The sequence below is a fragment of the Gymnogyps californianus genome, chromosome 1, assembly GCF_018139145.2.
Source record: "Gymnogyps californianus isolate 813 chromosome 1, ASM1813914v2, whole genome shotgun sequence".
Classification (NCBI taxonomy): domain Eukaryota; kingdom Metazoa; phylum Chordata; class Aves; order Accipitriformes; family Cathartidae; genus Gymnogyps; species Gymnogyps californianus.
In genome coordinates, this window is record NC_059471.1 from 126,707,988 (window position 1) to 126,724,377 (window position 16,390).

At 43.5% G+C, this 16,390-nt stretch overlaps 1 protein-coding gene across 1 annotated transcript; it reads left to right on the forward strand.

Annotated features, from left to right (window-relative positions):
- Positions 1 to 53: 53 nt before the first annotated feature.
- QTRT2 (queuine tRNA-ribosyltransferase accessory subunit 2) lies at positions 54 to 14,947 on the forward strand. Its single transcript, XM_050895696.1, has 8 exons — positions 54 to 250; positions 981 to 1,036; positions 3,310 to 3,386; positions 6,177 to 6,386; positions 7,330 to 7,529; positions 10,178 to 10,329; positions 12,489 to 12,606; positions 13,598 to 14,947. The coding sequence occupies exons 1-8, from the start codon at positions 54 to 56 to the stop codon at positions 13,857 to 13,859; spliced, it is 1,272 nt and encodes a 423-aa protein (XP_050751653.1). The 3' UTR covers positions 13,860 to 14,947.
- The last annotated feature ends 1,443 nt before the right edge of the window (positions 14,948 to 16,390 follow it).

Here is a 16,390-nt window from a genome sequence, read left to right on the forward strand (position 1 = left end):
GCACCCCCCTCCCCTACCTAGCCCACGCCGGTAACGGCGCTGCGGAGCCGACGATGAAGGTGAAGCTGTGCGGAGCGGGCGGCGGGCGGCTGGGGACGCTGGCGGGCCTGGGCAGGAGCGGGGCCGCCGCCCTGGCGCTGCCGGGCTGCCTGCTCTACACGCGGACCGGTTCGGCGCCCCACCTCACCCGCGACACCCTGCAGGCGGTCGGCGGCGTCCCCGCCGTGGCACAGCTCACCCTGCCAGCCCTGTGAGTACCGCGGCGGGGGGGGGGGGGGGTGGTGTCTGCGGGGTGCAGCGAGCCCCCGCAGCGCTGCTGGGGGCAGGCGGGCTTCTCGCTTCCCCGGGTGCAAGGCAAAATGTCGAAGTCGGTTGCCCCTTTGTTGCTTCCCCGTCGAAGGGAGGTGCAGTGACTTAGTAGGAAGCAGGTAAAGGTAAGGGACCTAGAGGGCTGCATAATTTTTGAGCGTGTTTTGGCCAAACTCCTCTTAGCAACTTCACAGTCATCTTCCCAGCAGAATAACCAGCTTTAGAAGCAGCCAACTCTCAAAACTAGTTAGGTAAGTGGCAACTGAAAGGAAAGATTAACATCATAAAGCTTGTTAGAAGCTCTCCTCTCCCTAGCTTGTGTAGTTGTCGAGTGGTGCACATTAGTAATGCTGCCCAGAAAGTCACAGTATGACTTCATGCTCTCCAGCAAGTTAGTGGTCGCTGGTCAGTGCGTGTAAAACCTCTGCCTTTTTGCCACAGAATTATGAGTGCCTGGTTTGTAAGCTGTGATTCTTGAACTCTGTGTCTCTGGTGTTTAGTTCTGTCTGTCCCTGCTTTGCTGCCTGATAGCTGGATGGCAACTATCAGTGCCTAAACCAATCCAAGTTCAGACAACACATAAGTATGGAAACAGAAGCCTTAGTTATGAAACCACTGATCTTTCTTGACAGTTGTTTGCTTAGTTAATGTGTTTCTGTATCTGGATGCAGGGCAGAACTTCATGATGTCCTGGAAGAATATAAAGAAGGAGCTGCAAAATTTATAGGTAAAGTGTGTTTGTTTGCTTGTATGTCTGGAGAGATAATGCAGGTGGATCCCACTGGTGCATTTTTAGGCAGTACGGTGGGCAGAAAGATGTAGGCATAGGCTGTCCACATTTAGGCATTTTCTCACTCAAAGTGGCACTAAAGAAGACTTGAAATAGTGTGTTGTCACTAAGTATGGCCAGAAATCCTTCAAACAGGCTACCAGAATATGTAGTTTTGCTTTATTTCTCTTTTTCTGCACCCAGCTTTCTCCTTGGGGGCTTCAGCACTGACTGGGATGGGCTTAGCCCAAAAGTTGAGACTAGAACTGAGAGGTTTTACTGTAGCCCCCAGTCAGTGCTGCAAATGAATCTTGCCAGATGTAATTTCTGACTTCTTTTGACGAGGAGAATTAGAAATTCTCATGAAAATGGCCTTCCCCATACAGCTGTTCAAATACATTTCCTGAGCGTATCTGTCTGCTTAAGATGGCTTTTTTGATTCTCATAAAATAGTTAATTTCATCTAAAGATTTCCAACAGGAAATCTTCATCCAGTATGAAGAATAAACAGGCAAAGCACCTCGCATCAAATCAGTCTCAGCTGGTCAACACTTCTGCCTCTGAGCCATTCCTGTTCTGAGAAGATGTTAGGGCAAGGACCCATGTTGGATTTGCGGGAGCTTTGAGAAACTGAAGAAGCAGGTGGAGAAGCTCATTTTTCCTCTGTTCTTTGTTCCTGTCAGTTTAGCAGTCAGACTGTGCTTGCTCCTTGTATTCTCCTTCCATTTTTCCATGTTAAAGAGTCAGTTTTAGGAATAAACTCAGTTTTACTTATGGGTAGTCAAATGCAAAACAGTCCATGTTGCCATAGCCCTCAGCTACTGCACCAAGCCTTTGTGATCTTCATCAGTCCCTGTACTCTGTTCTTGGAGCAGTTCCTGGATGAAATCTTTGTCTTAACACCGTGGTGATAAGAATGAGTAAAGCAGCAGTTCCTGTGTTTGACTGTCCTGGGTTTTTCCTCTGGTTGTTGTAACAGATCAGTAAAGGCCCGACCGCCTGCATTATGCAGCCAACATCGCTGTTGTCAGGCTCATGTGGCGAAGGAACCTGAATGCACAGTGAATGCAGGGTTAGCATCTTGTGTGAATATCTGTATCATAGCCTGTATTTATATCTGGGGAGGTAGCTCAGAGAACTGGAGGACGATCAGCCAAGTCAACAAGCTTCTCTGGGATGCTTGCTTTGTCTGCGTATCTCAGGCTACACTGGGTATAGGGTAAATCCTGTCAGAGTGATGGCATGTCTTTGATTTCTATAATTTACAGACAGTTCTTTGTCTATGGAATCTAGTGGACTTTGGAAGAAAAAAACTTTTGAGTTGCTAATGCTTGGATCAAAGCTGACGTATTTTTATGAATGTTTTGTATGTTCCAGTTGCACATACATTATCAATGTATAAAATAATGTAAATTATTATAATTTTTAAAAATGTTTAAGCATTTTTGTCCTATATACAGAGACCAAGCTTTTTTTTTTTTTTTTTTTAAAAAACACATCAAAATTTTGGACATGCATTTCATTACATAATAAAGTTATGGCTTGGATTTCCAAAGCAAGTTTGTACCCAGCTTTCAATAAACTTCGACTGCTTTGGGACAACTTATTCCTTCAAGAAAAATTGAAAATCTCTTTATCTGAAACTTCTTGGAGGCTTCACCAATTTCAGTGACTATCTGTGAAGGGAAAACTGTATGTCATTGAGACATAATGTCTAGCTTTCTGACATTTGAAACCTCCAATCTGGCAGGGATGATAAATTTCTCATCTGTGTAGCTGATCTGTTCTCTCACTATACATTGTCCTTCCTTAAAAGTTCTAGGCTTGAGGTTCTTGCTCAGCTTAGATTGTGTCAAATGTCAGATGTCTCCAGTGTAGCAATTGAGTGGTCAAATAAGTCAGCTGTTGGGTCTGGCAAATTTTAGTAGCAGGAATATTAATCAAGAAGAAACATACATAAATCTCAAAGGAGCTATGTAGGCTGCAGAACCAAAGGGTATTATTTGATGGTTTGTCCTGATGCTGCACTCTCCTTCCTGCAGCTAGTAAAGCTGGGGAAAAAGTCTGCCTTCTTTGGTGCTGAGAGATCAAATTAACAGTATTTGCTTTGTCAGAATAGATGTACTTGTGTATGGGAGAATACCCTCTTCCCTTTTGCAAATTTACAAACCACGTCTTTGCATTAGCTTTGTTTTGGTTCATGTAACCCTACTCTGTTGCTCTGTTCCCAGGTATGCCAAATGCAGTGTTGTACTGCTCCCTTCATGACCCGGTCACTCCCTGTCCATCTGGCTACAACACTAACAAGGTACAGTAACTGTAAAGACTTGAAAGGGTCCACTTAAACTTCCCAAAAGAAAGCTGCCAGCCCTGCCCTCATCTGTGTGGGTGTGCTTAGACAGCCACAAGATTTTTTTATACTTTATAGAAAAATAAATCTTTGCACAAAGAGGAATGTCATTTACATGCTTATACCTCCAACTAAATAAAGCTGGACATTTTCTTACTTGGCAGTGCATTCCCTGAACAGTTCCTGAACAGTTAAGTGGCCATTCAGGTAGAAAGGAGAGCTCTGGACTCCCATGCTGTTGTGGTTAATATGATAGTAAAAGAAAATACATGTGTTTTAGCTTATATGCTGTACAAACTTACGGTGATGCCACTGATAAGCAATAAACCTGAACCCCTATGTGTGTATTTACAGTATGCTACAGGCCCACAAGGGGGAAGAACTTAGTATTTCTGCAGGAAGGTGGCTCAGCAATCCAGGAATGCATAGTGTTGCGGATGTTTGCCTGTTCCATCCCACAAGTGTGCACGTTCCTCGTGCAATCCACATGCTACCTGCTGCCTGCCACAGCTTTGGCTTGGAGGGGCCACTCCTGGCACCTGCTGAGATATGGTCAGTCCCAAGGCCTGTTTGGGTACTGTCACATTTGGTGAAAGGTCACTGCATGACAGAGGATAACTACTGCCATCCAGCTATCACTGTATATTCTTTGCGGCTGGGAACCAGGCTGAGTCCTGTCTTAATGCAGGGAAGGAATTACGTGAAGCTTGTCTCACCGTTGTGCAGCTATGAGGTGATAGCAGTGATCTAAGCCTGAGTGTTGCAGGTTTGATTCAGGTTTTTTTTGTTTTGTTTTGTTTTGTTTTTTTAAGCTGGTGAAGATTTTTGTCGCCTTGTTGCAAGGTGTTCTGCAGCTGGATCTGTGCTGACAAATACTTATGATAGCTTTTTGAAAGCAATGGGACAGAAAGCTCTGGATTCTGTGCCAGAAAGCCTGGCACAGGCTGGATTTAAATAATCATGGGGTAATGCTCAGTTCTCTAAGCTGCACGGCTATTTTATTTATTAAAGCAGTTTTTTCCTCTAGAGAGCAGAATGAAGGTAACTAGACTTGATTACACTGTGTGCCCTTTGGCTCAAACAGTTCTGACTTTCCTCCGCCTGCCTTCACCAGCTGTTCCTTGATGCTCTCACATAAGAGGCAGCAGGTACTAACTGGCCCACATGCTACTGCATAACAACATATAGCTGCTGCATTCCAGTTATTCTGCAGGTACTAATTTGGGATCTCCCTCCTTTGGAGTTGCCTTTTTTTTTTTTTTTTTTAAATGGGAAATTTACAAAAATGTTATTACTTTGGAGACTTCTGTCTGTTTCTTTGTTACTCAAATTTAGTGAAATTGGCTGATGAGGCCAAAAGTAATCAGGAGAGATGGATGGATGGATGGACAACAGACATGTGGTGTATTTGTGCAATCCTTTTGGTTTTTTTGTGGAGACCAGACAAAAAAAAAATTGTTCTGCTCATATTTTTTGCATCAGCTGATCAAATTCAATTTGTGCATTAGTATGCACGAAAACTGCACTGCTTAATCTGCCTGTCTGGCATAGGCTAGGAGAATGTGTTTAAACCCTCAAGCCCCAAAAAGTCCCCGTAACACTTCAAGCTATAAACTGTTTCTGCTAGCTGAAAACTGTTCCCTCATTTAAAAAAGCACTAATGGAGTTGCAGATGAAAAGAACTAACTTCTAAAGGGCTCGAGCCCCATACTTAACCTACTTGAATACCCCTTTAAAATTTTGGAGCAGCAGTGTCACAAATCTAACAATAATACAACAAAAGCAACTGCCAAGTTGCACTCACAGGTTAATTACAGATTCTGCAGAACAGGATGAAACATGGTAGCGTGCATAGTTGCAGTGGCTGCAGTAACATTCTGTGAATCTGAATGTTCAGTGAATTGAATGGTGACATCTGCTAGCCCAGAGGTGTTCAGGTAACGTAACCTCTCTGTGCAGGTGCTTTTGTCTTGCTTTAAAATCTTCTGAGGGTAGCATGGAGTAATGATGGAAGATGGGGGCCCATGTGTGCACACAGAATGCAGAGCCTGTGAAGAGACTGAGAAGACTGTGTGCGAAATCCTAATGAGTACCTGCCATTTCTTACGTTGGCTCGGTTTGAAAGCTGTGTATTTCTTTTGCACTTGGTATTTCAATCCCTTCTTAAGTGGTTGCATTTGGGACCTAAAATAACATTGGATTCTAAGATTAAATTGCCTAACAACCTATTCTTCCCAGTGTGTCTGTGTGGTTTATGTATACACGTATATTCACATGGGTGGTAAGAATTCACTGCTTGGAACAGGAAATAGTTTCTTGGTTTTGCATTGTGTACAGAAAACTAGTAAGCTGTATTTCCCATTGCAGCCTTTGCTGCTTTTCATGAGATGACAACATAAGTGATGGGAACTAAATCTTTTCTTCTTAATTTTTTTTCCAATTCTGCCACTAATTTGTGTGACGATAGGCCAGCTGCTCTATCTCAGACTTCCAAACGTGTGGAGAAGTCACTGTGTTGAGCGTGATGGTTTCACTAAAGAGTATCCCAGAAATCCCAGTTCAGTCATTTATTTCCTTTCGCTCATTGTGCCAAGTGCAGCTGATTATCTGAGCCATGCTCCTGGAGAACTTATCTATGAAGTATCATTCCAGCATCTGGTGTTTCACCAGACCAATTCCTTCTCTCCTTGGACCATTAAGATCTGTTAACCTTTGCAACTAACATTCGTCCCTATTCTTCCTTGACAGACAGTGTCCCTGTGGGGAAACTCAGGGCGCATGGAAATGACAGCTTCCAAATTCATGGACATACAGCGGGCCATCCAGCCAGACTGGTTCCAGTGCATCTCTGATGGAGACACCATTTCTGGGGAAGTTGGTAGAAAAAGGGCCAAGAAGTCTGTGGATAGGTCACTTTCATTCCTGGATGTATGCCTTCAGCTGCTAGAAAAATCACCGGTAAGGTCCCCAAAATATCGGGGCAGTAGCACCGCAGCTGCTTTTTGCTCTGTGCTGCATCCTGGACCAGTCCCAGGATGTGATTTAGTAGGAAATCGTGTTGCACATATGTATCAGAGAATGCTCAGGTGACAGTCCTGGACGAGGTATAACCAGTAGCACAGTGGGTTTTCCTTCTGCCACTCTCTTCTTTTAATAAGTTGCCTCCTGCACCAGGATACCCATCTCTACTAGTTGAGGAGAACTATTTTCTTTCAAATTTTTTTCTGCTTTTGGACTGTAGTGCATTTCTCTCACTTACCTTCATGCTATATACATGGGCAAAGTAGGATCTTCTCATTCAGATTGAGAAAACCCATCTTTTTACTCTGAAGTCCCCTCAGTTCCAAGTGAGGGAGGACTTGCTAGAATTTGGCAGTGCTATTCTTTATTTCTTCCAGCAGCTTTGAAACTTCCCTCCCTTTTGGTGAAAGGGGACATACTAGTCTGTACTACAAAGGAGAATGGGTGACAGGAGCTGATACTGGTATCCCCTGAAAGGCAATTCATTTGAGATCTGGTGTCTGACAGCCAGGTTAATGGCACCTGCTTTGTATTCTGCACTGACACATGCATTGCTGAGGGGCCATCTATAAAAAGCCATGTACAAAGATGTTCTGTGGTTATTGCCTTCTATAGGGAGGTGGGAAGACTGGCACCAAAATGCTCAGTGAGTTAGTGTCAGGGTAAAGAGCAGAATCTTGTCTCTCCTAATCCCGTTGCTACGTTATGCTTGGACTTCACAGTGTGTGGGGAATAGTCTTACATGGGATGAAACACTGTGGCTCTGGCAAGTTCCTGGGAATGCGGGGCTTAAGTAGCAGGCGTCGAGTCTGGGCTGTGAGATGTCTTGCGTGTCTTTGGCAGAGCACGCTCTAACACTTCTAGCTTTCTCCTGGGCCAGGAACTACAAGGAAGTGTAATGTTTGGGGCAATTGAAGGTGGAGATATCTTGGAAGAGAGGCTCAGATCAGCCAGGGAGACTGCCAAGCGACCTGTGGGTGGCTTTCTGCTAGATGGCTTCCAGGGATGTGCCATGGCCAAGGAGACCAAGTTGAAACTGATAGCTGCTGTCACAGCAGAGCTGCCAGAGGATAAACCAAGGTAAGTTGTGTGGGCAACATCCCAAGAAGTCCATCTGTCCTATTATGAGGAGCGTCTACAGGCTGGTGTGCAATATCACGGTAGGAAATAATCACTGTATTGCACAGCTATGTGTGTGTGCCAGGCTGTATAAATTCTACCACTGTCAGGCTGCAATCTTCAACCCTTCTTCCAATTTTTAGCTGCAGCTGGCACCACGCTGTGCTTATGCTGTGAGTTTGAGTATTCCCCACATTTGGAGAATAATCAAGATTTTTAGTTCAAGTCATCTTTACTTTTTTTAGGAAGAATTACAGCTAGGATATGTCTGGGCTGCTTGCATTTGGCCTCTGAGGCCATGGTTTTCTTGAAATTCAGCTTGAACAAGAACGTTATTATCAACCTGTTTTACAGGGACCTCTTCTCAGAAAAACTGTCATGTTTCCAGTTCTCTCTGGTTTGAACTGGAGGAGAGCAGAGAGGGGTGCTGACAGAACCAGCCAGTGCTTACACGATCTTATGGCAGCCAGCTCTGACCTAGTACCTGAGGCACTGAGCCTGTGAACTACCAGAGGTGGTACAGCCTGGCCCAAAACAGTTGTATTCTCTCCTTGGACCGGCATAGTGTGGGGATTGTTGTGTATTCAGAGTTGTTAGTTATGCCCATCAGATCCGTGCCAGAGACTGGACAGGAGCGGCAGCATTCTTGACTCTTATAAATGACTAACAGTGACTAAAGATTTCCAGAAAATGTGTGCTAATGTTTGCTAGTGGTTCAGAAGTGGAGGGCTTTCTTAGCATTGGGTTGAGCTTCCTGGCTTTTGCATGGATTGCTCTTACAAGAGCAGCTGCAACAGAAGTAGTATGGGGTTTTTTTTTTATCATTTCCTGAAGAGAGTTACTCAGGCCCCATTGTCTTTCTGTAGCTGTACTGCCCTCTGCTTCCTGAGCATTGCTCTGACCTAATGGTGTTCAAAAGGAAATTAAATATGAAAGCATGTGGCTGGTGTTGCAGCTTGTTCATGCTTAGCGGTGCCTGGGGTTTGAATTTTCCTGACAATTAGAAGGCTTGCTGTGTTGTTGCCATCCTGTCTGGTTGAGCTACTTAAAAGATCCCCTGGGAGCGTTAGAGTCCAATCTGCTCAGCTAATGTTAGTGGCTACCAGTGCATCTGCCTCATCTATCAAATAGTTTGCTTGTCTGGTTAAGACAAGTGTTTCTGACCTCTTTGTAGGAGGAAAGCTGGTTAGCCCTAGGGAGTCTTGTAAGTACCTCAAGTGAATTTCAGACAATCCTGCTTTCCCCGAGTCACCCTTGCCCTTCTGGCTGGAGAAGTTGTTTTGCAGCTGTGTTCTACCCCAATATGAAATTCTCTAGAAGACAAATACTTTCTGTATTTCACCCAAGAAGCGACTGCTTTTTGTGTGATGGTGAAATGATCTTATGAATGTACTCTTTAGAGTCCTTTCATGTACCTAAAGGTGCTGAAGTCTCGTGGTAAAATTTATTTCCCTTTTCAATAGCATCAGAACCCTTGCAAGAACAAATGCTTGTCGTTATGTGTGCAAAGATAAGTTTTACCAAGGGTTTTGATCATATATGCAGAGCTACTGTTTTAACTATTGCCTATAATTTTCTCCCTACCGTGAGAGCCTGAAACATAAGACACTCATGCTGTAAACTTCTCCAATCCTTATTCTGTGCTCATCAATTTAATTGGAGTACTTGGAAAAGTGACTAAAAATGGCACCTTGTGACTTCATTTATCAGCCCCTGTGTATTTTCCTAATTATCTGTTTAGATCATTGCCCTACATTAGCTTCTACTGCTGTCAGCCCAGCCATGCACCTGCAGGAGAGCAGGCACTGCTCTATTCTCTTCTGCTTCACCCACCCTCAGGGAAGCTGCCAGCTAAATTTGGCTAACAGCAGGATCTCTATTACCATTGATGGCAATCCAGCTGGGCTCTTCCTGGCTCTTAATGCCGTGTCCCAGGAGATGTTACAGCCCAGGTTTTTGGGTAAATCATGTGAGCAGGTAGAGTGTAAAGAGGAGAGAAGAATAAAGCAAGGAACTTCTCTCTTCCCAATGACATTTCTCATTAGTGCATTCTCCTCTAGGCAGTTCTCCAAGTGCTATATGATGTGTCTGTCACCTGAAGGACTTGTATCTTTGACCAGCCATCTACTGGTATCTCTGCTGCTCTCAATCAAGTCTTTTTAGACTGTCTCCTAAACAGTTACCAAGCAAAGGGGTCCATGTGTCTGGAAACTGGTAGTTCCCTGGGACACAGACATGACTAAGGAAAATACCTGTTCTATGACATAGATGTTAGGTGAATTTTGAATCTATGTGTATTTGTGTGTGCGTGAAAGAAACCAAATTACTTCAAACATAATGAACAGAATGAGGTTTTTCCGCAGTAAATGAGGGATTATTGCTATCTTCCAAACGGCAGATAATGAAAAGCCTGCCATGTACTGGATAGGTTAGAGGTGGGGAAATGGAAGCACACAGGATTCTGAGCGATGACTTTTGTACCCACTTGCCTTCTGGTTAGCAGTTGGCAGGGATAAGCTACATGTGCTGCACTTGTATCCTTTCCTCCAGGTACCTGCTTGCCTCTACTCAGAATATTCTAGATTTGTCTTCTTGTATGTCTCTTACAGAATCATCCATGGTGTAGGCAAACCAGATGAGGTGCTTGAGTGCATTGAAAGGGGAGTGGACGTTTTTGAGAGCTTCTTTCCCTTCCAAGTGACAGAGCGAGGCTGTGCCTTGGTTTTCAGTTATGACTGCCATCCAGATCCTGAAGCAGCAGGTAGGCTTCTTGATGGTCATTATAATTTTTACTGTATCAGCCAGTATTGTGGCAAGTATAATTCATGCTTTGGAGGAATCTGTATTTGAGGGTTTTGTTCCTGAAATAAGTGCAGTAACGACTGGAAAAACTGGGATTCCGCTGTCAAGTGTTGCTTTTGAAGGTGGGGTATTTTGGTGTGAAATCTGTTGAGGCAAACTTGAGGCCTCAACCTAGGATCTGAATGTCTGATTAGCCAAAATATGCTCAAGTATTTCTTAAACACTTACTGAATAGAGGGAGTTTAGTTCGACACTGTCATGGTTTAACCCCAGGCAGCAGCTAAGCACCATGCAGCTGCTCCCTCACTCCCTGTCCCACCGATCCCAGTGGGATGGGGAGGAGAATCAGGAAGGGAGGTAAAACTCGTGGGGTGAGATAAGAACGGTTTAATAACTAAAGTAAAATATAATACTAACAATAATAATAATGAAATATAATAATAATAGTAATGAAAAGGAATATAAAAAAAGAAGACGGGGAAAAAAAGAGGGGGAAAAAAAAAAAACAGTGATGCACAATGCAGTTGCTCACCACCCATTGACTGATGCCCGAGCAGCGATCCACCCCTCCCAGCCAACTCCCCCCTGTTTATATACTGAGCATGACATTCTATGGTATCGAATATCCCTTTGGCTAGTTGGGTCAGCTGTCCTGGCTATGCTCCCTCCCAGCTTCTTGCACACCTGCTTGCTGGCAGAGCATGGGAAACTGAAAAATCCTTGGCTTAAGATAAGCGCTACTTAGCAACAACTAAAACATCAGCGTGTTATCAACATTATTCTCAGACTAAATCCAAAACACAGCACTGTACCAGCTACTAAGAAGAGAGTTAACTCTGTCCCAGCCGAAACCAGGACAGACACCATTGGCAAATTTTATGTTACCATTAGCAGTGAAGGCTGGACCTGTTAAGTGGAGATCTAACATACCTGATCTCTAGAATTAACTGAATATGTGTCTGGTTTAATAATGTATTTTTTTGAAGTCCCTTCTTCTTTCTAGCTGACAAAAGTTAGGGATCCCATTTCTTTGGGCAGCTTTCCTGTCTGTCCTTGCATTCATCAGTTCATATCAAAACAAAAAGGAGATGTTCGTAACTCATTACCTCATTACGCTGTGAGATGGGAGCATGTGTATCACCCATTGAGCATCTATCAAATGTCTTTCAAGCAGCTGTTTTGTTTTGGCCTATTAAATGTTTTTAATACAGAAAAACATTTTACATTTTTCCTCCTGGGTAGAACCTAGCAGCTTTTCATGCCTGGATAATTCAAAACCAGCTCAATAGAACAGAACATCTTGTTTCTTTGTGCTTGCTGCTATTTTTTTAACCCTTCTCTTTGTTTGTTGTTCTTTACCTTGTCTTACCTTATTCTTGAATCATAAGATTCTGAGTAAGGACAGTCTCTTTGTTCTGTGTCTGTTTAACACTCAGTAGACATGGATTGTGCAAATGGTAATATTGATGTTTCCAGATACATCTCCTGCTTAAGAGCAAACCTAAAAATGCAAACCTACAAAATTATGGGGTGATTTTTTATTTTTAAGATAGACTGCTGAAAAGGCAGATGTGGAATCTACATCTTCTGCATTACTGCTGCCAGCATCTTTTGTTTCCAATTGTTAAAAAAAAAAACAAAACAAAAAGAAGCATCTAAATCTCTGAGCCTGATGACAGCATGGAAAGTAGAATGATCGAATGCAGATGAGTTGCCTGTTTACTGTAACAAAATATCAATAAAATCAATTTGTTCAGGTGATTGCATTCTATTCAGCATGCAGTTCAGACTGGAAATATTTTTGACATTTTATTAAGAATTCAGCTCAGTAGAGCAGCAAAATGTTATACTGTTGTTTCAGCTCTAACTCTTTGTTAGGTTTAGTAGATTAGTTTTCACTTGTCTCTTGCTGTTTTAATCATCTAAAATTGTATTTGTGTTAACTAACCTATGACGATTAAAGACAAATAGTTGGTTACTATAGGAAAGAGATGGAAACTTGTGGCAGGAGTTTTCATCTGGCAAGAGAGTAGCAGAAATACCTACTGTAAGGTTGCTACCCTTCCTCTGCCCTTGCTGTCTGTTCATAAAAGACTGTTGTCTTTTTATTTAAAACAGTTTTAAAACAAAATGGCGCCCAGGACCTGGAGAAGAATGATGCTGAAGAAGACCAGGATGAAATCTCCAAAGCTGACCCAGAAATGACACCATTTGAGATATTTCTGAAGGACAAAAGGTACATGAGTTTGTGAGGAGGGTACCTGCAGCTGTATCACTAAATATGATGCTTTTGTCCTCTGTATTTGATTGCATGTGGTCAGTAGCTGGATGGGAGACTTCAGAAAATGTGAAGGTGTTGAAGGCGGTACTTCTGGACATTGAACGGAGAGTGTTGGACAAGCATTCTAGCTTGTTATCAGGCAACAGTGTGTGGCTGAAAGCCCTATCTTTTGCCTGACCTAAAGCCACATTTTCAGTATGTCCAGCAGACATACTGTGGTCATAACTATGTTCCAGCTGAAACACAGTAGGTTCACAAAGGTTATCTGGGGATCATTTTGGTCTTCCACATCTAACTTGGGTCATCTTGAAATGCTAGATTTTATTTAAACTATGGAGAGCTTCCACTTTCTGACTCAGTTTGGGCAGCTGCAGAGCAATTCTGCAATTTCTGGATACTTCACAAAAACTTTGGCCAGTGTTACCACCTGTCCTTCCTTCTCTTTTCCACAGCTACCGCTAGGCTGTCTGAGTAGGCAACTGTGTTGCTTTGCTTGATCCTCTCTCCACTTTGTGAGAATGGTGCATCTCTCAGTAGAGGGGAATACTGTTTTGTGAATAGTGAATCAGTAAATCCTTGTTTCTGATAGCTTCCTCCTTCATAGACTGTGTGATAGCTAGTGAGGCATGTCTTGCGCTGCAGCTTTTCTGTCAGGGAAGGCACAGATAAGGCCTCTCTCTGTTGTTAGCTGTGATGTAGTCAAAGGTATCCTCTGACTTAGATATGTGGCCTTTTGGCTCTGTAGTGAGTTCTGGCATGATTTTTGCAGTCCTTCATGCCAGTGGTGCTGGTCTTAGATGTCAACACATCTTACAGCAGCTGGATTCAGGCCCTCAGGACTTCAAGGCTCAGGTCCCTGCAAAAGGCCATGTAGTAAGTGGATACTCTTTATTGCTTGAATGGGTCTTCTTGCCTTTGATGTTATCCAACATTGCTTCCTCCTTAGATACCAAGATGATTTTGGTCCTTTGCTGGAAGGATGCACCTGTTACTGTTGTCAGAGGCATACTCGCGCCTATGTCCATCACCTCCTCGTGACCAATGAGCTGTTGGCCGGTGTCCTGCTCATGATGCACAACTTCCAGCACTACTTCAGTTTCTTCAGTGCCATACGGGATGCCTTAAGAGACCATAAACTGGATCAGCTGAAAAAGCTTGTCTTCAGGCAGGCGCTTCAAGGCCCAGCAAATGCAAAGCCAGGCCAGTGAGTTCAGAGAGGATAGAGGAGGTTGCAGGCTACATCCTTATCCAGTGGGACTGTGTAAGGTGGACTGCCAGCAGGGTCACCTGGACCTGTTAGTAGTAAAATGTCTTCCTTCCTGGAGGGAATTGAAGGAGACATTTGAAGAAGATCTCACTTCCTGGCGGGGAAGGAAGATCTTATTCAAACATCCCTTTCGGTTAATTGGCTTGGTGCATTCGTGGGGTATGGAAGAGCCTGAACAGCTCACAAGACCAGTACGGATAGCTTTGTTTTCAGTTATTCACTGTTGGTTTTCCATGTGGAAGGACAGAATTATTGAACTTGTGATTGAAGAAGAAGCAGGGCATATACTTAAAATTAATCCAGCTGCCTGGAGGCTTAGCAGCTGTTTGGGACTGTCATTCCATACCCAACGGATATTACAGGTAATTGTTTTTCTAGAAAATCCTAGTAGTGTGGTTGTCCCATCATGCAGGTCCTTGATGAGAGATCCCGCCTCAGTCTAACACACTGTTCCTTGTGGCCATTGCCAGCACTTGTGTCCCTGAAAAGAACTGACTGGAAGTGCTGCTGTGTTCAGTGGCACAAGGGACTGTATGTGTACTTCTCTCTCAGGCTGCCTGCAGTGCAGGATGTTCTCTGGGCCAGGAGGAGACCCTCCACCTCGGCCTGGCCTTGAAAACCCCTGCCTCAGGAGTCCCAGTCTGACATTAGAGCCAGAAAGAAGAGGAAGTGTTTAATCTATGTCCTGCTATAGAGGGTCTTTTTGACTCTCTACCCTTTCACCTGTGTGGACTACGATTTCACTCCCACGCTAGCATGTGGATGATAATGAATGTACAATTCTTTCCAACTGTCCCAGCACTGGTCAAATAGCAGGCTACACAAATGTCAGTGTGAGATGGAGCTGTGGAAGAGATGTATCGCAGGAAAAGGCATTTAGAAAAGATTCTTGTGGCTCCTTGTTTTAAAATGTGACTTAGTTATGTCACATTCCTCTTACTCAGTTTTTTTAATGCCCCTTACTTTGGAATCCTGGATTTATTCATTTTATGTTACAAAGCAACAATAAAAAAATTTTATTATTCATTACACTGGCTCCTCAATGTGTGACAGAGGTGGTGTACCAGAGAGCTTGAGTGCAGTGCTCAAGAAGATGTCTCCTGGAAACTTGACCTAGCAGCCTGATGGAAGACAGTGACTCATCTAGGAGTAGGATCCTGTCACGGAGCAGGGATCTAAATAAATTGCCTCAAAAGAATGCCATAATAGACCTGGAAGTGTTAAAGACACCCACCTGTCCCTCTCCCCATAAGAACTCTACTACCTGAATTAAGCTTAAAAAAATACTACAGTTAAAGTTGCTGGCCTTAAAGCAATTAAGGATTAATCTGCAGTTTGCTGCTCTTCACCATTTCTTTAATGTTTTAAGATTTTAATATCTCACCTAAGAATGACTTTACCGTAGAATATAAGGAGTTTTTAGCTTCCCTGTCAGCATTGCCTGTGCATCCCTATCTCCTTGGGCAGCTACACAATGGTGTCAGAGTCCTTTCTACCATACCAGCCTTATCCACTGTGTTGCACTAACTACATTTCTATTCCACAGGATCCTAAAGAAATGGTGCAAAGACTGCTTTACTGTTGTCTTTAAACAGAGATTATGGGGAATAATTCAGCCACAGAAACTACATAAAATACAGGACTAACATCGTCACATCCTCACTCCAAGAAGTACCTTATCATTGTTAATGTTGATGCAGCACTGGGAAACTTGGAGATGGTGTCCTGGATATACAGGGTGAGGTAGAAGGTCAGCCTATCTTAAAGGGCAGGGAATTCTAATGAAACAAAAATGTTTTGCGCTTCTTTCAAGCGGAGTGCAGGATATGATGGTAGTGTTGGGACCTTGCAATGCTTGTTTCTGCAGTGTCTGTTTCTACAACGTTGCAAGTGTCAGTGCAAAACCTTATGGGAGGGGACAGTGACTATTTTAAAACTTCTCATTCACTGACACTTTCATATCCACATACTCACAATCACCAAAATGCATGAGTCAGCCCAGCATGGCGCCAAGATGCTTGTGTCCAAGAGGTCTGTGAGGGATGCTCTGTGAAGACATGGAGGATAAGGGATGCTAGCTATTGTGTCCTCCTCGCGTTGCCTGCATTCTTCTTAGGTTGGTAGCCTTATTGCTAGTTTTGGAAGTGTCATTTTGTACCCTTTGGGAGCTAGCTGTGATCTGGACTGCCGGTCTTTCCATACTGCTGTGTTCCTGTTCATTCTCCAGTCATACCGATCAGGTTTTCCTGTTTTGATTCTCTGCTTGGCTTGGATGTGTGTGCATGTGTGTACCAGAGCTGCACAAAGTGAACAATTTCCTGTTGGGCAAAATTTGACCGGCCAAATCTACTCATTATCTAACACACACGGTAACGAACTGCACTAACCCTGAAACAACCTTAATGTGTTGTATTTACACAAGTTTTCAATCTATCTGTCAGTCCTCCTAGGTCACATTGTAAAAATTAAGCA

Excerpts from the sequence above, each read along its gene's own strand:
- QTRT2 (XM_050895696.1), top strand. The coding sequence starts at position 54 with ATGAAGGTGAAGCTGTGCGGAGCGGGCGGCGGGCGGCTGGGGACGCTG. Across the intron at positions 3,387-6,176 it reads CTGGCTACAACACTAACAAG|ACAGTGTCCCTGTGGGGAAA; the intron begins GTACAGTAACTG and ends CTTCCTTGACAG. Across the intron at positions 6,387-7,329 it reads AGCTGCTAGAAAAATCACCG|GAACTACAAGGAAGTGTAAT; the intron begins GTAAGGTCCCCA and ends CTCCTGGGCCAG.